The sequence below is a fragment of the Canis lupus genome, chromosome 31 (assembly GCF_011100685.1).
Source record: "Canis lupus familiaris isolate Mischka breed German Shepherd chromosome 31, alternate assembly UU_Cfam_GSD_1.0, whole genome shotgun sequence".
Classification (NCBI taxonomy): domain Eukaryota; kingdom Metazoa; phylum Chordata; class Mammalia; order Carnivora; family Canidae; genus Canis; species Canis lupus.
The window spans coordinates 15,022,962-15,046,907 of NC_049252.1; the positions used below are offsets into that span (position 1 = coordinate 15,022,962).

General features: G+C 37.1%; 1 protein-coding gene across 3 annotated transcripts; it reads left to right on the top strand.

The window, feature by feature from the left end:
* Nucleotides 1-1,688: 1,688 nt before the first annotated feature.
* On the top strand, nt 1,689-23,006 carry CHODL (chondrolectin). Of its 3 annotated transcripts, XM_038581265.1 has the most exons (7): nt 1,689-1,801; nt 13,218-13,527; nt 14,038-14,195; nt 17,519-17,605; nt 19,636-19,738; nt 21,409-21,487; nt 22,787-22,921. In XM_038581265.1, the coding sequence occupies exons 1-7, from the start codon at nt 1,723-1,725 to the stop codon at nt 22,787-22,789; spliced, it is 819 nt and encodes a 272-aa protein (XP_038437193.1). In that variant the 5' UTR covers nt 1,689-1,722; the 3' UTR covers nt 22,790-22,921. The 3 variants fall into 3 exon arrangements, with proteins under 3 accessions (XP_038437193.1, XP_038437192.1, XP_038437194.1); XM_038581264.1 differs by lacking the exon at nt 21,409-21,487 and having other exon boundaries at nt 22,787-23,006; XM_038581266.1 differs by lacking the exons at nt 1,689-1,801; nt 21,409-21,487 and adding an exon at nt 1,893-2,294 and having other exon boundaries at nt 22,787-23,006.
* The last annotated feature ends 940 nt before the right edge of the window (nt 23,007-23,946 follow it).

Genomic DNA, 23,946 nt, shown 5'->3' on the forward strand with positions numbered 1-23,946 from the left:
ATTCAAAAGCCCAGCATTGCCTGTTTCTTTATGACATCTAGCCAGTAGCAAAACTCACAAGATCCATAACTATCATAAGATTTATTAATTGCCCATGGACCTGTAATAAATTAGTAATTTAATGGTAATACAAGGAAAAATAAACTGATAGATACTATTATAATTATTGTGGAATTCTACTTTCTTGGGTAGGATGGGCTTAATAATCCTTAAGGCCTTTTTTAAGTGCTAGAAATCTTACTCTGCAAGACTTGTTCTTACTGTAACAGGATTTACCTTTTTTTCCAAGAAAGCAGTCCAATAAATGTTCAGAGTGTACTTGTGGCTTGTGAAAGCCAAAGACAGGGAGGTGTTATAGGAAAATGTACCACCCGTTAAAAACAAAAGATGCTATTTAACAAATTCTGGTGCATTTAAAGCATCATAATGGGAAAATACCAATCCGATCGAAGCTCACTATAAATGTATCCTCAGGGTTCCTATCACAAAGTTAGGTATAGATGAAAATCTTATGAAGTTGTTTTCCATACTCCAGGTTAAACTCTAGCATCTTCAGAGGGTCTGATATAAAGACCAAGTCAGATTATGGAAAAGTGTCTTTGTAGGTTTTAGAACGCTTTACTTCTAATGGAAGCTACAGATCACGGATAGATGATCGTAAAGAAGTTCATACATATACATCCAGGAAATTCCCAAGTATGCAGAATATTTGTGTTGATGGTTTTCTCTGGAGCTGCATTCTGAGGCTACCATCAGTTGGGAAAACCGCGCTTCAGATACTCTCTTCGGTTTGCTCCTGTGGCATTTAGTCAAACAACCTGCTTGGAAGTAATCTATTTGCAGAACCTAGGTGGGGGGAAAACCTGCCACATCATAGAATTCACCGAGCAGGTTTTGGCTCCCACGTCGCCAATCCATCTTAAATAGTGGCTAGTGCCCTGCATCTAGCAATGCATATGATCAAGCAATTTAGCACAAAGAGAGAAAGGCCCTGCAACTTGGCATCCCCGTGGACATCAATCTTTGAGAAAACGAAATGGATCCAACTTTTGCCAGAGTTTAATAGCAAAGCTGTCACATTTCACACAAATGAGTATCGGGTCTGTTAGCGAATGGAAAGAAGGGACCTGGGGAGGCAGAAGAGAGGAGGTGGGGCTGCTGAGCGCACTCTCTTCAAAGAGGCTCCAGTTTTTAGGGGAGGGGCCGGGATGCTCCGCGTAACGGGAGAGACGAAGTAGTTAAAAAAAATCTTGCTAGCGAGGGGCCGGAGCCTCGGGATGTGGGTATATAAGGGCGCGCCTCCAGCGCAGAGCTGCTGCCGCTGCTGCTCCTGCTGCTGCTCCTGCTGCCGCTCCTGCTCCTGCTCCTGCTCCTGCTCCTGCCGCCGCCCGAGAGCCGGGACTGGGCGCACCGGCCCGAGGCCCGCGGGGAGCAACCGGGTCGGGTGGGGCCCGAGCGGGGCTCCTGCTGCACCGCCGGGGCGGCCGCGGGACCCTCCCTCTGACTTGGTTTCCCCTCCGCCGCGCCCCCGCCCCGGTGCGCTGCGGCCCCCACACCCGCGCGGGAGGCCGGGCGGACGGCGATGAGCGCAGGGGCCCGGCCAGCGGGGCTCGGGCGGCGGGAGTAGGGCCCGGCGGGGGCGGGGGCGGGGGCGGGGGCTCGAGCTCCGGCGGCGCGGGCAGAGGGCTCCGAGGCTGCCCGCGACCCCCGCGCCGCGCCGCGATGAGCCGCGCGCTCTCGCTGCTGCTGGGCGCCGCGCTGCTCTGCGGCCCCGGGGTTTCCTGCCGCCGCGTGGTCAGCGGTGAGTCGGGGGCCGCGGATCCCGGGGGCGGGGCACGGGGCGGCGGGGGGCGGGTGCAGACGCTGGGGAGACGCCGTGTTCCGCCTTCTTCCCCGCTCCCCAGAAACGCGCACCGAGAAAAGTTTACATTTTTTGGAGGTGCCTGGTCCAGCAGCTGCGGCGCGCGCTCTGCTGCGTCCTCGGCGGCGCAGCGTCTTCCAGGAGCCCTTTCCACTTTGCTTCGTGACGGAGTCGGCCACGGGGCAGGGCACCCTCCTGCAGCCGGCTCGGGAAACCTAAAGCCCGGAGAACCCTGCAGACATGCCACCCCCTGTGGGCCCGGCTCCACTTCGGTCCCCCGCTGGGTCCGCTCGGATGGTGCCTGAGGCCAGAGCTGCTCCCCTGGGCCGCTCGCAGACTCGGGGGCACAAAGCCCTTGTTCTCACGGCGGCCTGACACTGCTGAGCGCTGTGTGCGGCCTCCTTTCCTTTGCCCACGCACACCTGGTTCCAAGGTAGGGACTTCTCCGGAGACAAGTCAGGTGCAGGTAGGCTGAGGGGCCCCTGGCAATGACCACGGGTTGCTGCACACAGTAGGCGCTCAGTTAGGGGGCTGGAGGCAGTGCCAGGGAAACGGATCAAATTGGCGAGCTTCCCAGCATTCGCTCTGGGTTTTTTCTTTTTTTTCTTTTTCTTCGACTTTCACTGTTCTCTGGTTGAGCAATACCTATCACACTCACCCTCTCTTAGTTTTTGGGAAAGTCTCTTAAAAAACAAAACAAAACAAAAAGGGAAGATTCTCAAAAGCTTAGGATGAATGAATAGTGCCTCACGTGAAAACCGAGCGTAACTATCCCCCCTGAAATTTCTTGCAACGGTAATTAAAGTGGTGCAATAAGTATCTGTTGAATGTGTGTGGGCGTGAGTTTTAAGTGTGGATTTTTTCTAAATGTAAAAAGCGCAAATTCCTTCTCACATTCTGTCCATCTGTAGAACAGGTGCCACTAGAGGTAAGGATAAATGACAAGTGGTATCAGCCTAATGGGTACTGAAGCCAGACCTTTGGAAACTGGCATGTGAAGCTTAATTGTTGTTGATCTTCCCCTCAGCAGTATGTGATGTTCTGCATCTTAAGAATACAATTCTTAAATGTCTACTTATCGATCACTCTCTGCTAACTTTTTGGCCCTCTGGAGACACTGGAATTAAATACCCTGTGAACTGTCATTAGGACATGCGTGCTGCTTACATTTGGGGGGCATGGGGAGAAAATCAGGCTCTTTGTATTGATAAAATGAAAACTTTTGAGTACCAAGTAAGGATGTTACAGGAACTATGCACTAGATCCCTTTCCCCCTAATTTAGCTTTGAAGAAAAAGTTCACTCTATAGACCTATCTTAATATGTAAATTGCATATTTGACTGCCTTTGTGTTTATGAGAATTACTCTTACAAATGAATGAGCAGCAGAGACCAGGCTTTTAGCATATGGTGTGTTTTAAACTCACAGAAACACTTCATTGATACTTAAATAGTATCCTTTTGGTATATTCTTGTTTATATGCCATAAAACTTGCAAAGGAGAAGGATGATATGGAAACTAAAAACATAACTTAAAAAATTATTGATGTTTATTTTCTGTTCTATTGTGTAAATTGTTGCAAACCTTTTGTTGTGTTTTTCTATTAAGTATTTATAGGCATCTTGTAGGTGACATCTGGAAAATTTCTAATTAACTGAACATGATCTATTTGATTTAGCATAAATGATGATGTTTACTTGATATCAAAATAATTACTTAGTTATGGCTTTCTTATGAATAATTTAATTGCCTTTGGCCATAAAAATTCACATTAAAATTTAACCATTATAAGTTTGTGGCTTTATCCTTTAAAGATAAATTTTTAAAAATATATTTTAGCCATAATAGCATGAGTACAGACAGTCCAAAACATGACATGCTGGAAATAGTAGATCTAATGTCTGCCTTACCAGTGTTAAGTTTTGAGTGGTGCATCAGCTTTTTCCTGCCACTGGGGACCATTGACCGAAATTTTACTCAAGTGTCTATCAAGTGAAACAAGCTCTTTGGGGGCACTATTAGGAACATCCTTATATAGAATGCATTTGCTGTTTGTTAGATATCAGTACAACTATTTGCAATTTCTATGTAGTGTACCAAAATAATTACTTTTCCCAGAAAAAAAGACAGGAACTCACAAAATAATCCTTTATAGAAATTTTCTTCCTTTAAGTACTTCAAAATATTCAATAAGATACTTTCCAATACTTTTAAATACATCACTATTTTAAAACTTGAGAGCATTATTTATAAATGAAATAAAAATATTTTAACAAGAAATAACATTTTTTTAAAGATTTTATTTATTTATTCGTGAGAGACACAGAGAGAGGCAGAGACATAGGAAGAGGGAGGAGAAACAGGTTTCATGCAGGGAGCCGGATGTGGGACTGGATCCCAGGACCACGGGATCACACCCTGAGCCAAAGGTAGACATTGAACCCCTGAGCCACCTGGGTGTCCCAAGAAATAACATTTCAAACTTCATCATCATAATGTGCCCCATAAGAGTTAATAGCATCTAATTAGTTAGTTAACAGGAAAGTATTTTTATAGGTTAGTGGTCATGCTTACTTTGATGCACAAATATGTAATAAATTATATAACCATGAGAGTAATTTAATAAATTAAAGAATATTTAATGAAAGAGTATTTAATGAATTTATGAGTCAAAGTTGAGAACTACTTTTAGGATCTTAGATTTGCACTGATTTGTTGCTTTAACACAGATATGTAGAGAATATTTGTGGGGAGTACAACCATTTAATTCTGTTACTTGACTGGGAGAGAATGACATCTTTAGGACAAAGGTAAGAGGATTTTACTTATGGGGACTTGGGTCCATATGAAAAAGAAGTGTTCAGGGGTGTCTGGGAGGTTCAACTGGTTAAGCATCCGACTCTTGGTTTCAGCTCAGGTTGTGATTTCAGGGTCGTGGGATCAAGCTCTGCACTGGGCTCTGTGCTGGGCATGGAGCCTGCTTGAAATTCTCTCCTTCTGCACCACCTCTCTCTTCCTCTCTCTCCCCCTCCCCCTCTCCTTCTCAAATAAATAAGTAAAATCTTTTTTTAAAAAAAGAGGTATTCAAAATTCAGGTTTCTAAGATGGGAAGATATATCTGAAGATCATATGGATATTTTTAAGCATTTGAAGTGTTTTGATGTAGTGTGTGTGTGTGTGTATTTTACTCTTGCTTTTTCTTTTTAGTGTTCACAGCAGTGATCCCCAACTTGTTATGCAACAAAATGGCATTAGGTCAATTTCATGGTACCTCCAAATTTCTGCAGAAAACTTTAATACATATTATTTTGAACTCATTAAAACTGGCCTGCATTGGGGCAGCCTGGGTGGCTCAGCGGTTTAGTGCCACCTTTAGCCCAGGGCACGATCCTGGAGACCTGGGTTCAAGTCCCACGTCAGGCTCCCTGCATGGATCCTGCTTCTCCCTCTGCCTGTGTCTCTGCCTGCCCCTCTCTCATGAATAAATAAATAAAATTAAAAAAAAAGTTTTAAAAAATTGGCCTGTATTTTATTTAAGAGACTGGGTGATTTAGACACATCTCTTTTATTGTGCAGATGCCACAGAATTATGCAAATTAATGTGTGTTGACCAGTAGTCTATAGATTATTGTAATAGCAAGGGAGATAGGAAAAATCTGCTGAGCATACCCCATCCTGTAGTACTGTTCCATGACATCATCAAAAGCATAAAGTGATGACAGTGCAGTTTTCAAAGATGCAATTACTTTAAGTATCTCTTGGGCAGGAAAGGAACAAATTAATCTTATTACCAGTCATTTAATAAATTACACATCTATCATTGCCATTACTCCTTAACTGCTATTTTTCATCATTTTATAGTTTTGTTTTAGGACTCTTTTTCCTGAGGATAGCAGTATCTATTACATTAATGTTAAAAAAGAGGTGGTATTATATGGGGTCTAGAATGGAAATCCAGCTGATGTTCTTACTAACAATTTTTACTTTTTATAGCAGCTTTCTTTGCTGGCACTTGGCATACAGGTGGATGGAAATACACAACTGGCAGGCAAGATTATTTCTTTCACTATTGTAACATATTACTTGGTAATATAACATGCCTGACAATTTGACTATAGTTGCAATCCTTGTAATTGGGAAAAATTTATTTGGGCTTTGCTTTCTTTAGAAAATTAAAGGGCTTGATAAAAAAATAGTTAAGGCTAGATATGGTTTGAAAATATGAGATAGATGTTCCAATATTTGTCCCATGTCTCTGTGTTCAGTAACAGAAAATCCACAATCTGCTTAGAAGAACAGACTCTGTTTTTTTAGAAAAACAAACCCTTAATGCACAAGCCCTTGCATATACCAGCAATGCTAATCAGTAACAAATCAATTCTGATAATCATAACATAGAAAACATGCATCATGCATGTATTCATCAATCCCTTTATTACCAAAATATTTCACTTTAGAAAAAATACTACATTTGGGACATATATGGAGGCAGCATGAACCTCTGGGTAAAGGCATGGACTATGGAGCCAGACAGACTGCCTGCTTCTAGACCCTGACTTAAGAGCTGTGTGAATCTGGCAAAATATTGAACTTTTCTATGTTGCCTTGCTCATTTTAAAAAACGGATGAGAGCTACATCATGAGACCTATAGTACAGGATTGTTGGAGGGTTAAGGGGTTTGGACAGATTCAGGCGGATTGGGTCATGCACAGACAGTACATGCAGAGAAGCTGAGAGGGAGCTCAGTATGCAAGCCCACCTAGAGGGAAACACAACTTTTTCTAGCTGAAGAGCCTACATCACCAGGAGAGAACATAGTTTCATAATTTACCAAAATTGTGCTAGCCATGAGACCCTTCATGCTAAACTATTGATAAATTTCTGGTGTTATGATTATCAGTGCTTCTTTAAAACTCCTTTTTAGGTAAGAAAACTGGCCAGAAAAGTTTGTCATGTCCCCATGCATACCCACAGTTCAAGGACAGCTCTGGCATTCAAAGCCAGTTTGAATGGAGGCTTTAACCTTTAAGTCACACAGGTACTTGGTTTGCCATTTGTTATTTAGATCTCAGCTTGAAATATGCAAATTAAAAAAATGAGTCTCTTTCCCTTCTCAAACCTTGTGGTATTTCCCAAGGGGGGAAGATAGGACTTGCAGCTGCCACCACTGTCCACAAAATGACCCAGAACTACAGTTTTGAGTTTGTTTATCAATGCAAGAAAAGAGGTCCCAGCACACTCATGATAGTGCATTATGCATTTAATTGCACTATAAAATCAACATTACAAAAATGAGCTATTATAATAAAGAATGTTTTAATTTTTTAATAAAGAAGGATTCTTAAGAAGTTGGTGTAATATTGAACACTGAAAGGAGGACACTGCTTGAAAGCATTTCTTTTTAGTTTAGAAGTGTTGGCATTGCTGTCAGAGTTTATGTCACAATGTATAATGTGGGACCAGCCCGTTTAGCAATGTGATTTTGGGGAGACTAAGAAAGAATGATAAAAAACAAATTATTTTGTGGAATTCTGGTAAAATATCCAAAGTTCAGTCAGTCAGGTTTGGGGAAGACTTGTCATGTAGATTCTCTTTTATACAACTTTAAAAAAAATATTTTATTTTTATTCATGAGAGACACAGACAGAGGCAGAGACATAGGCAGAGGGAGAAGCAGGCTCCCTGTGGGGAGCCTGATGCGGGACTGGATCCCAGGACCCGGGGATCACGTCCTGAGCCAAAGGCAGATCTCAACCACTGAGCCACACAGGTGCCCCCAACTTATTTATTTATTTATTTTTGCAACTAAAAGTAGATCATGATTGAATCATAAGAATTCATAAGAGGTCTATGCTTTTATTGAAAATTATGGTATAAATTCAACTCAATATTGATAATATATGACTATAGTGTAAGGTACAAGAAAAATGTATTGCTTTACTAATAGAGGACTCAACTGTCAGAAAGTTAATAAATATAAGCAAAATAAAACTGAATCATAGATCGCTTCTATTTAGGAAGAACAAAGTAAACTGCCATAACTTAATAAGTTTGGCCTCACTTTTGTATCTTGCCAAAAACATTTACTGCCAATAGTTAGCTCTAAAGGAATTTTCATGACTATAACAAAAGACAAAACCATCTATTCGTGGGAATAGTAGAATAGCAGAATCTTAGTGGTGACAATGGTAGGAATGTTTATTTTAGTAGGCAGTACTGAGAATTATCCTAAGTAAAAGTGCAAGTATACGTATGTAGTTCTGTATTGCATGTGTGTATAAAATTAATAGGTGTAGAATCCTAGGTGGTAAGTCTTTTGTAACTCTTGTAAATAAGCCAACAATCAAAGGATGTCTGTCACTGTAATACTAGGTGATGTTTAATTATTGTTAAAGTTTGCCTTAGTGTAACTGTTATATGGTTATCTCAATATTTATCTAAATACTTTATGGTTAATAGAATAGTAGATGCAAGTAAATGTAGTATATGGAAGGTTAGAATTCCTCTTGTTCAAAATAGTCAATGGAAGATTTTGTCTGAATGTAACGTTTAAAGATCAGAGAAAAGGAGATTCTCCGTGTGATCTCACAGAATGAGAAGAGAGGTCATTGTAATGGTTCTCTAGGAAGATTAGACTTTACAGAAGTGGGGAAAGTTGCTTCCAAAAGATCTGTATTAATGGAACTTTTCTGGGAATTAGGGCAACATTTGTTTCCCAGCTGTTGGGAGTTCCACTGCCGTGACAGCCAAATGTGATCAGCTGAAATGGTGGTGAGCGTTCAGTAGCTTCTTCTGCTGATTTTGCTGCAGCTTGGACCAAATTTGCACAATAAGGCAGTAGTTGGTAGTGAAATAGAAATGGATGTGAAGAAATCCAGTGTCAGCTTTAACTTACTGTATATATAAATGGTAATAAAACTGGGCAATGTATCTATAATTTTCTGTAAACAGCCTTGCTAGATCTGAACGGCTAGTGACTTTTCAGTTCAAAATCTGAGGACACAGCTGATATTCAGTGAATACCTTGGAGTTAATATCTCCCTGTGCTAGTGGTAACTGGCCACTGTTCTGATCCCCTGACAGTCCCTCTGCTATGCAGCCACCATAGTCTCTACCTCCTCACCATGACCCTGGACCACTCCATCATCTACAACCAAAGAGGGGAATGCCTGTCACAGACAGTGCCACAGCCAGCTATCATCTAGGACTTCTGCAGTATCAGTCATTACTTTAAATACAGTCCCTGCCTTAGGTTTTTCTCTTATTAGTATTATTTCACTGTAGACTCACATGGTGATGTTAGGAATTTCCCCATTACACTAAAGTTCTCTTAAGAATTTCATTCAAAGAGCTATCTTAATTTTATAAATGAGTTAATTCTTGTCATCATTTCTGTGTCCTTACCATAAACAAATCTGTGTTGTATTTATTTTTAACATATCAAAGATAATGAGCAGAAATTGTTGGCATATAAATCATAGGTAGGCACCCTCTGAATGTGTGCTGGCTTTGTTACATAAACAATTTTTACTCGTTCAAATGCCTGACTAATTTAAAAAAAATATTGGCTCCTTTTGACATCTTGCAAAACAATGTTGGTGGATAATTTAATATTTCAGAAATGCTGAAGTCAAATTCAAGTCTGAGAGTTCTTGAGAGTAAAAAAATTGAGCAAGTTGAAAGCTCAAGGGAATGCAGTTGAGATATATTTTGAGACTTAGAAATATGTAAAGGATGTAGAAGAAGAAAATGGAAATAGCTTGCTTTAAAAATGCAAGCACAGAACTTACTGGGCTTAATGACATTTTTAGAATATTATCAGGAACAACCATTTTAAACAATGAAGTCATCACAAAATCTAATAATAAATTAGGAGAAATTAAAATAAATAATTGTGTTAGAATCAGCCATTGGGACTTCCATGTTTCTCTCTAAAGGATTATTTATTTCAGACGGATTTGTCCTCTTGATGTCTCTTTAATTCCATTTTCCTGTGGTCATTCATACTAACGTTTTATTTTTCATTAACAATTAGTTAGGGGCAGTCCGTTAATTTGTGCTTATTATACAGTGTGTTGCTCCCGGGTCCAGATCACAGTTAATGAGACAGAGAGGACACCCGGCTGGCTGGCTTGCCTTGTTGCAACTATTTTATTAGAGGACTCTCCTCAGCTTGTGCCAAGATATTGAATGCCTATCAGTCAAACACTGTGGTGAGGTTAATGGCCTCCTGATTTCTGCTCCCTCCTGACTCTGAGTGTCCTCATAGGTCATTAATTGCCAATTCTGAGGGAGAATGGATGTGATACCGATGTTGACTCAGTGTGATGTACTGTAATTAAGAGTATAAAGCTTGAAGTTGTATTTTTTGGGTATAATAGCACTCCTCTCCTTCCACTACTGACAAATTTTCTTGATCAGCTACAAAATTAAATACCTGGTAAAAAAAAACTCCAATCCAACAAGAATCATGTTTATGCAGACAAATCTTTTTTTTTTTTTTTATGCACACAAATCTTAAGAAAGCAGGAAAGCTCTGCCTTAATTTCTTAGCACAAAGTAATTTGACTTCATTTTACATAAAATTATTGGTAGTCTGTTTTCTGAGACCAACTCTAAACTGAAATCGGAAAAAGATGAGAAAAGTAATAGAGGCTATGGGCAGGTTGGGAATAAGAAATAATGACAGAGGGACACATGGCATTTTTAATGTTGACAGCAGACATCAGAAGTGAACCAAAGAAGCTCTGAAAAACAAAACAAAACAGGATGGCTGTTCTGGAGATTTCTCTGTATAATTGGCTTACTTGTCAGGTGGTATAAGGGGGCGGATGTAAACAATAGAACAATAGGAATTCCACTGCTGGTAGAGTTAGTTAAATCCTGTACAGTGTAATATCCCTGGTGTGTCTCTATTATGACCTGATGTGATCATCTGCAGTTGCAGTTATGTCACTGAGTTATTAGGAAAAGTTATTCTGCTCAATACATAGACATATGTGAAATTCAATTCTGAGAGATTGTTTTATTTATTTTATTTTATTTATTATTTATTTTTAAAAGATTTTATTTATTCATGAGAGAGAGAGAGAGAGGCAGAGACACAGGCAGAGGGAGAAGCAGGCTCCATGCTGGGAGCCTGATGTGGGACTCGATCCCGGGTCTCCAGGATCAGGCCCTGGGCTGAAGGCAGCGCTAAACCGCTGAGCCACCCGGGATGCCCTGAGAGATTGTTTTAAATCAAACTTTTGTTGCCTGTGTATTTAAATCTTCACAGATGTTGTTAGAGCAGAAGTAGAGCAATAATGTTGCACAATGAAACTTGATAAAAAGGGTGATATTCCATTAAGAGGTCTCAAAATTATTTTAAGCTTCATTTGGGGTTCTGGCATATATGTATATGTATATATATGTATATATATATATGCCATATATGTATGATTTTTAAAGTATATGCATATATATATACACACGTATGAATATAGTGACTTTAAAAATCTTTAGAGATACAGGATAGGTGGTTTAACCAAGTGCTGTAATTCATAAAAATTCTTAAAATACAAGTATAAATAAAAATTACATTTTAAATTTCCTTCCCAAATTCTGATTATTCTCTTTATTTATTCATACATTTTGGACATTTTGTTGCTGCCAGTCTTTATTCCTAAAGAAATATGCAGTAAAACTACCAATCGTTAAGATTAACCATGGGGAAAGGTAAATTTAAATGAATTTGGATTTGAATTGAATGAAATTCTAAATTAGGGAAAGTTATTTTTTTTCTTTTAAAGTTGTATTTATTTATTTGAGACAGAACAGAAGAAGGGGCGGAGGGAGAGAGAATCTCAAGCAGACTCCCCACTGAGCTTGGTGGCTCCATGTGGGGCTCGATCTGACAAACCTGATATCAGGACCCTGAGATCATGACCTGACCGAAATCAAGAGTTAGATGCTCAACTGACTGAACCACCCAGGAGCCCCTAAATTAGGGAAAGTTTAAAAGAAATGCAGTGTTACTACTTTTAGACTCATAAAGGAGTTAATTTCAACTAGTCCAATAGGGCATTTTTTAGGTTATATTTGAAGTCCTTTTATTTAATGTCTCCATTTAATACATAAATCGGGACTCTAAGGCTGAAAAATAATTTGTTCTCATAAATATCATCTAATTTGTTTTTAGCTAATCAATCAACTGTTTTTAAAAGAGAGGTTTGACCAAATTTCAGTTTACCCTGATCTCTACCCAAGTTTCAAAGATTGATAATAATTAGCAATTGATTTATTACCTGATTTTTGTTTCACATTTAAAATGCATTTCTTTTTTATTTGCTTGTTTTAAGTATTTGATTTCCTAAATTCAGTGGTGCCTTCATGGCTCAGTTGGTTGAATGTCCAACTCAGCTTGGGCTGGGGGCATGATCTCAGGGTTGTGAGATCCAGCATGACCTCCACCTGTCCCCCCTTCCTGAGCATGGGTTCTGGAGTCTGCTTGAAGTTCTTTCTGTCCTCCCTCTCTCTCCCCCCTTGCTCCTCTTCCCTGCACTCCTGTGCACTCACTCACTTTCTCCTTCTCCCTCCCACTCTCTAAAATAGATAAAATCTTGATTCTCTAAGTTCAAACTTGGAAAACTTTATTTGGAGTTTATAGCTCATTTGAGATGTCTATGTAAAAGGATAGAAGTCATTGGCTGAGCGACTGGAGCTCACACATACCATGTTCTATAAAATCAGAAAATTGGCAATGAGAATTTTTTCAAAGATTAATCTAGAGTACTATAGAAAGCTATCCTGTCACTTCTAATACCATATTATATTAATACGTTATTACTGGAATTACATTCATTCTGGCCTCTATTAACTTTCGATTTTAATGTATCTGCTTTCATGTATATACAATAAAAGATATTTACACCTTAAATTTGCCACCTTATATCTTTCATACCTTCTATACATTGCTTTTTTTTACTTGTTTTTAAAAATTAAATTGTTTTATGAATTATTTTTCTTTAATAATTTTGACTTTTTAGCTCTCTTTTCTCTAGATAAGCTGAAATTTCTCCAGCTACTTTTATTTACTGTGGTAGTTTATATCTAAGCCAGAAGAATCATGAGTTCCCTTAACAAAAATTTTCTTGAAGTATGGTGTTTAAAAGTTTATGTTACAGGTTTACTAGGGAATCAATTTGCTTTTAAAAATTGAAAATAATAACTTAAAAAATAAACCCCATAAAATGATTTAGTGGAAGAATCGTTCTTGGGAGAGTGTATCCTGTTTTGATTGGTTCTTTAATCTTAATTCATGGTAGCATTATAAATATAGTTCAGATAATCAACACCTAGATTCTTTTTTTTCAGGCCAAAAGGTGTGCTTCGCTGACCTCAAGCATCCCTGCTACAAAATGGCCTACTTCCATGAACTGTCCAGCCGAGTGAGCTTCCAGGAGGCACGCCTGGCTTGTGAGAGTGAGGGGGGAGCCCTTCTCAGCCTGGACAATGAAGCAGAACAGAAGTTAATAGAAAGTATGTTGCAAAACCTGACAAAACCAGGAACGGGGATTTCTGATGGTGATTTCTGGATAGGGCTTTGGAGAAATGGAGAGGGGCAAACATCTGGTGCCTGCCCAGATCTCTACCAGTGGTCTGACGGAAGCAGTTCCCAGTACCGGTGAGTAGGGATCCTGCAGAGTTGGATGTTCTCTGGGAGACTCAAAAGGGAGAAGGGAGATTTCAGGTTACCTGGAGAGGATGTCAGAGTAGAATAGGCTAAATGGGTGAAGGGGATTATAAGGAGGGCACTTGTCACGAGCACTGGGTGTTACATGTAAGTGATGAATCACTAAATTCTACCTGAAACTAGTATTACACTATAGGTTGACTAATTGGAATTAAAAAAAAAAAAACTTGAAACAGTAAACAAAACAAAATAGTAGAATGAATGAAATCACTTTGGGGCAGCTGGGGTGGCTCAGTGGTTTAGCGCCGCCATCCACCCAGGGTGTAATCCTGGAGACCCGGGATCGAGTCCCATGTCAGGCTCCCTGCACAGAGCCTGCTTCTCCCTCTGCCTGTGTCTCTGCCTCTCTCTCTCTCTGTGTGCCTCTCATGAATAAGTAAATGAAATTAAAAAAAAAAAAAAAGAAATCACTTTGAGGTGTTCCTGTTGCTCTTTTTATAGAAACTGGTATACTGATGAACCTTCCTGTGGAAGTGAGAAGTGTGTTGTGATGTATCATCAGCCAACAGCCAATCCAGGTCTTGGCGGTCCCTACCTTTACCAGTGGAATGATGACAGGTGCAACATGAAGCACAATTACATCTGCAAGTATGAACCAGGTAGGAAGAACAGTAAGTAGGTATAGCAGATTTTGTGCATATTTGCTTACATTTTTATCTTTACTATTTATATTCAGGTTTCGTTGCCTTTGGCTCCTTTTGTTTCTCTGCTTTGAAACATAGAATGACTTTGCAGCTTGTCATATCCCTCATGAACTGAAATATACTTTATGCTATAGAGCAAACTGCCCGATCAGTTAAGTACAAGGAAGGAACTACACACATGTGGAGAGCTGTCTTTAAGAGAAAATAATATTTATAACCTTAAGGTCAAATTTTGTTTTTGTAAAGAGATTTTATAAAGAATAATCTATTTTAAAATACTGTAAATATTTAGTGTAACGTGTGCGAAGTAGGTAAAAGTCACCAAAGCACCTAGAGTTTTACACATGTGAGCAACAGATCTTTGGATGACTATCTAGTGCACTTAAGGGAACAAAGCAACTCCCTCCTAGAACCTTAGCTTATTGTTTGTTGGCATGTTACTTCGCATGTGCTCCTCCAGGACAGTCAGACTGGTTATAGCTCACTGGCCACGGTGGAAAAAAAGTAGGGGCATGTTCATGGTCTTCCTATTTGTCATTCTTTGGAATATGTCCCCTTGGTTAGCTTTTTGTTTGAAGTCTCCAACTTCTTGCCCTGTGCAGCATGGGAAGATTGCATTGACCTGAGCTATACTTGGTGGGGTTTCCTGTTGACATAGTAAATTTGAATTACTTTGAAGAGGACAGCTCAACTAAATTAATATTTGACCAAAAGTAGAGACTAATCAAAACTACGTGAACTAATTTGTTTATTCACCTAATAAAATCAAACTAGACATTTAGGCTTTGAGATGTTTTTTTTTTTTTTTTTTTTTCTCATCCTCAGTGTTGGGAAGTGTCATTTTAAGTCTTCTGAGGGGCTGTCTACTTGACCTCATAATGTGTTCATGGAAGGCAATTATAATCAAGTACTGCTATTTCCATTATTCTCTTGAAATTACATGATTCCTTTCTCAGAAGACCTTAAAGCACAAGGGATTATTTGGATTAGATTTACCTTTCTCTTATGTTTATCCTGCTTTTTGGTATATTAGTCAGCTTGCTATATCCCTGGTGAGTTTATTCTTTAAAGCCCTAAATCCATCATTACCCTCCTAGAAGCCTTTGCAAAGCCAAATCTGTTATGCACTTATGTTCTTTGTTTTTATTTTTTTTTCTTGGAAAAACATAAAATTGAAATTCTCTGATATTTTAAATTGTTGATACTATGTACTTGAAACTATTGAATGAAAGAAAGTATGTTATAGAGTAGTCTTAGTATTTCTTTCCCCTTTCTTTAGCTTTTAAGTAAACTGTTTGACCCTTCATATATTGGTTTATTTTATTTTTATTTTGCATTCATACTTACCAAATTATTCAGGGCCCTATCAAATCCAGAATCTTGTTTACTTGTTTTGTGTAAGTAATCTAGATTCCTATTACTCATGGAAGAGCATTTAAGATAAAAAATTGTTTTTTAATTCTACATTCTACCTTTATCTTCAAATAATCTATACTTTGTCAATAAGATTCCTTTATATATTTTTTGTTTTTGATGGACATGTTCAGTTTTATAGTTATAAATATGTAACTATATTTATAGTCTTATTAAGATAGTTGAATTTTATTCTTTATTTTAATTTAGATAGTTTCATCTTTATTTATTTTCTATTTGTCAGCCTTCCTTGAGCTTAGTGTTTTATTTATGGAGGATGCTGGTTTGAATAAATTTCTTGCTTATATAGTCAGTGCTCTTTAAGAGGAGGCTGATTAGTTTTTGGTGGTGAGGGGTTTGGAGGAGTAAGCAGTGGTATTTATTAAAATTTATGATTTAAAACACCAATTATTTTGAACTTTATTCTCCAATTACCAGAAGTGCTGTGTGGTTTGAACTTAATCTCCTCCTCCTGCCTCCTACATACCATCTAATAATATGACTAATGATATCTGAAGTAGTAAACAATTAACCTAAGTATGAAGAAACTGAATAACTCACTGACTTTCTCATCCTTTTCTCCATTTTTTATTATTATGTATGAGTTACATATCTATTCTTTGTTTCTATCAGTGTTATCCTAAGACATTTTTATGGGGATACTTCAGAAACTAATTTTTATATTTATTAAAATTGCATTATGCACTCTTGTTCTTAAGACATTAAAAATAGTGTATATGGGATTAAATTTCTATAATATTATTTATCAGAAATCACATCAATTTAAAGATTATTAAGATAATTTTTAAGAATAACCAGTTCTGTGTTGGTAAAATACATAATATCTGTATTATTTGTTCAGCAAACACCAGCTGAGCAGCAACAGGCATAGAATGCCTAAGTTCTGTAGAAAAATGAGCGTAGGGTAGGACTGTAAAACCTACAGGAGGCTATTAAAGTGTTAGAGTGACATATGTGTAGAAGAAAATAATAAATATTATTACAGGATGGTGTATGATAAACTTTCAATAAAGAAAGACTATGTGGCCAAATTAGAGTAGCCAACATAATATTAAAAATGATTTAACATTCTACACTAATACAAAATGCTGCATATGTTTTTTTTTCTTTCCATCAAATGACAAACATAAGCAGAGAATTATATTTTGAAGCAAATGAAGATAAGTTACAGGGTTCTTTTTTCTTACTAATTCAATTTACTTTCACTGAACTATTAATTTAACAAATAGAGCCCTTGGGGAAAAAAATAGGCAGCACAGCGGTACCAGATCATGGTAAGAAATTTTGACATTTTTTAATTGCATGACCACTGAAGATATCTTGTCTCATAAAACCAGGGAAAGAAATAACTTTACAAGCCTTAATTTATTATTATTTTTTTAAAGAAATAGCCACTCCTGGAAAGCAAATCTAACTATGTCATTGTTTTTCTAGGACAGAAATATGTTTTAGCACGTTGTTACTTGAATCATCAATTCCAAATGCAATCCATGTAGTCATCTGCTGAGTGTCATCAGTATAGACATGCTATTGATTTCTAAATACAGTTGGGTGTTGCAAGGATTCACCAAGATCTGAGTTGCAAGATTCACCAAGTGGATACTTTATTCAAAGATAACTAAGTGATGACTTCACAGTTGAATAATTTCATGTAAAATTAAATTCAAAATATAACTTTTATCTGAAATGGTTCAGAAATCAAAACTATGGTATTTACATTATTCATAGACTTTTATTTTCATCTATGTTTGTATTTCTCTTTTATTCATAGACTTTTAGTTTCATCTATGTTTGTATTTCTCTTTTTTATCATTATATATGATGCTTATACTTATTATTTACAGAGATTAATCCAACTTCTCCTATAGAAAAGACTTATTTTACAAATCAACCAGGAGATACCCATCAAAATGTGGTTGTTACTGAAGCAGGTAATGAATTCACGTGTTTCTAACCCTTCTGTCAAAGAGCAGAACCTGTAATTTTAAACTCTGCTTCATGTTGGCACTAATTTTTCTTGTTGCTTGGTACACTAAATTGGGCCTAGGAACTTTACTTTTGAACTACGTTAGAACAGATAATGCTAAGCTAGTTTTTCTTTTTAAGATTTTATTTATTTATTTGAGAGAGAGAGAGAGAGAGAGCACGCACAAGCAGAAGGAAAGGCAGAGGGAGAGGGGGAGGGAGAAGCAGACACCCAAGACTAAGATAATGACCTGAACTGAAGGCAGATGCTTAACCAACTGAGCCACTCAGGTGTCCCCTAAACTAGTTTCTGAACAAAAGAATCTATTTTGTTTCCTTCTTATTTTTCACTTTAAGTAGACATAACTAGCCATAAACTACACAATCTACATGGAAACCTGAATTCAACAACACATGGGCATTATGATGTAAATTGGCACATTCAGCGGCCTGCCAACAGTGGTGTGCTGGTAAATGTTTAGGGAGTGACTGATGTGGAAATGGGTATAAGGGGAAAAGCCTGAATTGTATCCTTTGCAGAGTCCTGTGGTGGTGTGTACTCCCATTTGGCTGATTTTAGCCTAACAAGGTGACATCACTAGTGAGGAGGGTGGAAAGAATGCATACAATCAGCTCTTAACTCAGCTGCCCCTGGCAAAAGAAATAATGAAATCCCAGTGCAACTGCACATTCCCTGATTGGAATTGTCAGAAATTCCTGTTAGTATTAGTTAGGCACTCCTTTTAGGATGGTCCTGTGACAATTGGACAGAAATCTTGATTTATCCTAGTTGATTTGTGAAGATTGAGCCAAAGACTCAGAGTTGCAGAATCTTTCCACAGGTGATCCAAAATCCACGAAAGAGTAGGAAATATTTTCTCTTTTTATTTACTATTATATATAAGGGATCATCATGGTATTTTGAAAAGGAATGAAAATATTTCCTGAATTCTTAAAATCCCTGAAGTCATGTATTGAGGGCTCAAGAAAAGGTGAAAGCATAGCAAGTTATCTCCAAAATACCCCATCACTAAGACCTCAGTTTATATATCTTTTGTTAACAAAGGACATGATGTACAATTAAATGAATAGTTTGATCTAAATCTGGTCACTGACTAGAATAATTTAGATTGGTAATGCCGACAGCTTTTGATTTGCTAACTAAATGTATAGTTTTTCAATTTGCTTTTCTTGTATGGACATGATATTAAACCTTAGTGTGTGTTACTTTTCAGGTGCCTGATTTTAAAACCAGTCAGAACATATAAAGCCAATTAAAAATATTAGTAAATAATTACATGAGGAATATTTTCCCTTTTATGACTCTGAAAAAATGTTTAATAAAGTGATTTTAATCTGTATGGGACTTAAATGTGGCAGTTTTTTATTTTACTAAGAATACCTAGCATTATCAAGTGTGATGAAGCAGGATTAAAAAAGTTATTCATTTTAGAATTTAATTAAGATCAAATCTTTATGCTTCTGGAATCTTGTGTCTCTGGGTTATGACTGTATCATTAGTTAATGTTTACTAATATTTAATATTTTGATTTAATCCCTGAGAGTCTTGCATATCATCAAGGCATTGACCTTATTGGTTAAGATAATTATGTAACCAATAAATCAACAATTATTTTAATAATCAGTGCTTGTTTCTCTAAGTAATAACTGAGGATTAATGAAGTAAGATAGCTAAGATTATTAATATGTTGTGAAAACTAGCCCCTATCTAAATTGCAGATTTAAATAATAGTTTTAGAAATATGGACATTGAACTGGAGCATGGCAACCAGTGAAGTAAGATTTTGTTCTTAATTTTTATCAAACAAATATATATTATTTCATTAGATTATTCAATATTTGGGGAATAAGATTTCTTGGAATTCATTTATTTGTAATAATTCTATTTTAAAGTTTTGGAAAATGTTTATATAATTTTAGTGTTAGAATTTTGCCTCAGCCGTTTCTTTATACTAAGACTGTTTTACTTTTATAGGCATAATTCCCAATCTAATTTATGTTGTTATACCAACAATCCCACTGCTTTTATTGATCCTGGTTGCTTTTGGAACTTGCTGTTTCCAGATGCTGCATAAAAGGTAAATAATTCATATATGTAGAGACAACTTGAAAACTTTTATGTAGGCTTTCCAGAACTCACTAAAAATATTAGTATTAAATTATAATTTTCCTTAAAAACGTTCTGATTTTCATTATCTGTTAGTTTAAATCCAGTATATACAATTTAATGAGACAGGCTTTGTTTATAGGATTCATGAATTATCTCACTTAATATTCACAAGTCGGATGGTGTAGGTACCCACTTATTTTTGTGTTTCAGTTGAGAAGATGGAGGCTTAGATGGGTTACACAATTTGCTTTGGGTCTCATAGCTAGTGTGTGTATGGTGTGCATCTGATATTGAATCCTTTCAGGCTGACAATGTATGTAACTATACTATACTGTCTCCTGTTTATTATGTATAAGCATTAGTGCTAAAGCTTTCCATCTTGACCTGTATATGTCAAGACTTGATTTTTGGGTGCTGTATGCAAGACTTGATTTTTGGGTGCACTCTGTAATATTTATTTAAAATTTTAAGTACTAGGCTTTTGTTTATTTCCAAAGGGTCTTTTGAGTATAGGAAATAAAGTGCAATGGCAAAAACAGGTCACTTTTAGTAGGCAGCCTCAAACAAAATGGTATATCTTAACAGCAAGATTCTTGGGAGTATCCTTTTTTTATCTGTTTAATCATACCCTTGAGTTAGAGGTGAAATTTTTTCATGTGTGTCAATTTATCAATTAAAAAGTATATGAAACATATGTATTAAAAGAAAAAGGATGCTGCATTTAAATGAGAGCATATTTGCTGGAATAAACTAGCCATCTTTGTCAGTATTTTGTTTCATTTCATTTCTATTTCACTTTTTGGTACCTGAACAGGGATCTTTGTCAGTATTTTAAACAAAAACTGAGTGCCTCCATCAGAGAAGGGCCTGCATATTTCTCTTTTGATTTGAGTCTATCTTCATCTGTTTCTGAAATAAACCATAATAGAATTCACTAGGGAAAAAAAGCCCCAGGAAGACAAAAAAACATGAAATAGATGTAAACTATAAATGGTTCACATAAATTGTTTAAAGGAGGACACAAAGCATGCTGTACGAGCTATTTAAATACGACATTTCAAATAATGATAAGTAAGCATGGCAAATTAATACTACACTTTGTGTTCTCTGGGTTTTCTAATACATATGGGAAACACAGTTAAATTTTTTTTTTGTAATGTTTTGTACAGAAAAACGATGAGAGTAAATATCTCATTTCTTCCCTTAATTCCTAAGACTGTAGATGGAAAGATGATTAGTCATTTTGAAAAGCAGAGAAGTAGAGAGAGGATGTGATATAAATCCTCCCTTAATTCAGCAAACTGTTAAGGGAAGAGCTGTAAATAACAAATGAGCTTGAAAAAAACAATTTTAAAAATATGTAGACATTGTCATTTCTAAAATAAAAATGACTAAAGTGCCAGTAACTGAGTTTTCTCTAAAGTTGGTTTTTCTTCTTCCAAATAGTGTATTATTGTGGAGATTCTATTAAGATAAAAGTCTTCCAGATTTTTACACTTTGAAGATCTGTGGAGCTCTCACTTGTTTGAAATTCTCAGAGTGAGAAAATAAACCAGACTTGAGTACCTCCACATGCCAGAATTAGCTGTAGTGCTTAATTCATTCATTCTTAGATGGTCCCCTTTTCCTTTCTTCCAGGAAAGCAAGGAGAAACTTCACCAAAGACTCAACTCCATTATCATCTGAGTGCCTTGCAGAAAGTTTAAATTCCAATCTGGTACACATAATGGCTTATGTCATTCCATGTCATATTCAAAATAATGACTTATTTCCTTAACCAATAGTAACTCTGAAATAAAATACTAATGCTACACAAAAGTTTAAGTTATATTAATAACTTAACCACCTTTTATTTACCATCTGAAAACATTTCTTGTTTTTCATAAACTTTGCTTGATTTATTTTTCATTCATGTTAGATGACTTTGTAGATAAAGATGTGTTGGTCTTACTTTTTTTGGAAGCAAATCTCCAAAACATATAATTTGGGCATATTTTATTAATAACAAATTCACAGTTAAATGGAAGTCAAGTAAGTAACATTATAGAATTGTATTGCTCAGGCTTGTTAGGAAGAGTTCTTTTCTGTCTTGGAAGGACTTCTGCCACTCTTGGTAGACTGAGAATGGACAGAATGGGACACTCACAGGGTGTGGGGCAGATGTCAGATGCCCATAAAGGGACAATCTGTGGGAGGCCAAAAGTGCAGGACCCCGGTTGCAGGAACCGGAAGTGGTTACGTGTTCCAGGTGAGGGCTCATTCTCAGGAAACTGGACTCAGGAATCTAGGTCTTGATAAGTAGCCTGGTAGAGAAGGACTTGCTTAAACTCTAAAACAGGCATTTATGCAGGAGCCTGAGAAGTGGCCATTTTATGGAAAGAGAGTGAGAAGACAGCCAGCCCTCTACAGGGGCTGGAAGTGTGAGCTCGGATTCTACATCTGACAAGGGGGAAGTTCACTCTCAGATCTCTGGGAACTAAGTTACCCAGGCCTGAATCTACTTTGAACTACATTGGTTGAAGAAACTGAAGCAAAACCAAGCTTTCAGGGACTAAGTGAGTTTACTATAAAACAGTAAAACCGAGGGAAGGAGGGGATTAGGAAGGTCCTCATACTTAGGACAAAAGCACTATTTTGATGATTTGGCATTAAATATAGCATATGTGAATGGAAGAATATCCAAAAAGCAAAATTTCAAAAATCACTGATCAAATAAAATGAAGATTTATGGGTGATTATAATGAATGTTTTTGGTATTATGTTAGACACATTTGCCTGTGTGTGTCTGAATGTGTCTGATTTTAAACTAAGAACGGTCAAACAGGGATCAATTTTATTTTTTTCATCATTTCACATGACCTGTTTACCATCTTCACATACTGGAATAATCTAGAATTTTTTGTAGATATGCTGGTGAGAGAAGAAAGGGTCTGAGATATCTCCATTTGGCCCCAAACATGCCTATTTCCATAAAAAGGGCTCAGATGTTGAACTTACGTCTTCTTATGTTTTTCAGTAAAGGAAGAACAAAAACTAGTCCAACCCAGTCCACATTGTGGATTTCAAAAAGCACCAGAAAAGAAAGTGGCATGGAAGTATAAAAATTCACTGACTTGCTCCAAAACAGAAAATAAAATTGTCAAATTCTGGATCTGCATCAGGAATGGCAGGCATCAGAACATTAGCTTGGAATGGCTTGAAATCTCAAAGGGTCTGCAAGATGAACTGTAAGCTCCCCCTTGAGGCAAATATTAAAATAATTTTTATATGTCTGTTAATTCATTTACAAAATACGCTGTGCTAATGAGTGAGACATGCTTATTTCGCTAAAGGATGCACCCAAACTTCCAAGTACATGGAATGGACTGTGCAGATGAAATTGCCGTCAACACGTCAGAGAACTAACTATATGTGTTGGAAGCAGTTATTTTTGTTTCTGTCACTTTTCATAAGTTGTAATCTAGTTAATGTAATGTAAATTGTACTAAAATTTACAGTGTGCAAAACTATTTTACCTTTACATAAGTGTTTGATAAAAATGGACTGTTCTAATATTTATTTTTATGGTGTTTCATTTTTCAATACATGCTGTTTTGATTAAAGAAATGTATCCCTGTTTACAACTGAATCCACACACATGTAGATGTATTACCATAGAAAAATTTCTTTTATAGAAATGGTTCATCTTTCAGTTTCTCTGCTTTGGGATCAGACAACATTTAGGAAACCTCTTCAGAAATAAGAAGCTATTTCGTTAACTGTGGTGGAAATTTACTCAAATATTTTACTTAGAGGCAAGAATTGTCTAATTTCAATTGTGCAAGACATGTGCCTTACGATTATTTTTAGTTCAAAATTCAACAGATTTTGTAACAACTTTGTTAATAGCTGTATCAACAATATTACACTCAGTCTAGAACAAAAAAAAGTGGCATATACAATATAAATCATATGTCTTCACATGTTGCCTATATATCCACAAGTAGCTCTCTGAGGATTCTGGAATCCATTTGGTCCCTCCCTTGCCCACAAAACAAAGATGGTTGTTTGGGGGCAGGGATTAAGACCAGAAGCAGATGGCTGCAGAGGGGGCCTGAGGTTTTCCCTAGCTCTGTTTAGCCTCTGTCAGCAGGTAAAGTGGTCTCATGGTTGGGACCAGGTGCTTGGTCACCATCA

Excerpts from the sequence above, each read along its gene's own strand:
- CHODL (XM_038581264.1), top strand. The coding sequence starts at position 1,723 with ATGAGCCGCGCGCTCTCGCTGCTGCTGGGCGCCGCGCTGCTCTGCGGC. Across the intron at positions 1,802-13,217 it reads CTGCCGCCGCGTGGTCAGCG|GCCAAAAGGTGTGCTTCGCT; the intron begins GTGAGTCGGGGG and ends CTTTTTTTTCAG. Across the intron at positions 13,528-14,037 it reads GGAAGCAGTTCCCAGTACCG|AAACTGGTATACTGATGAAC; the intron begins GTGAGTAGGGAT and ends CTCTTTTTATAG.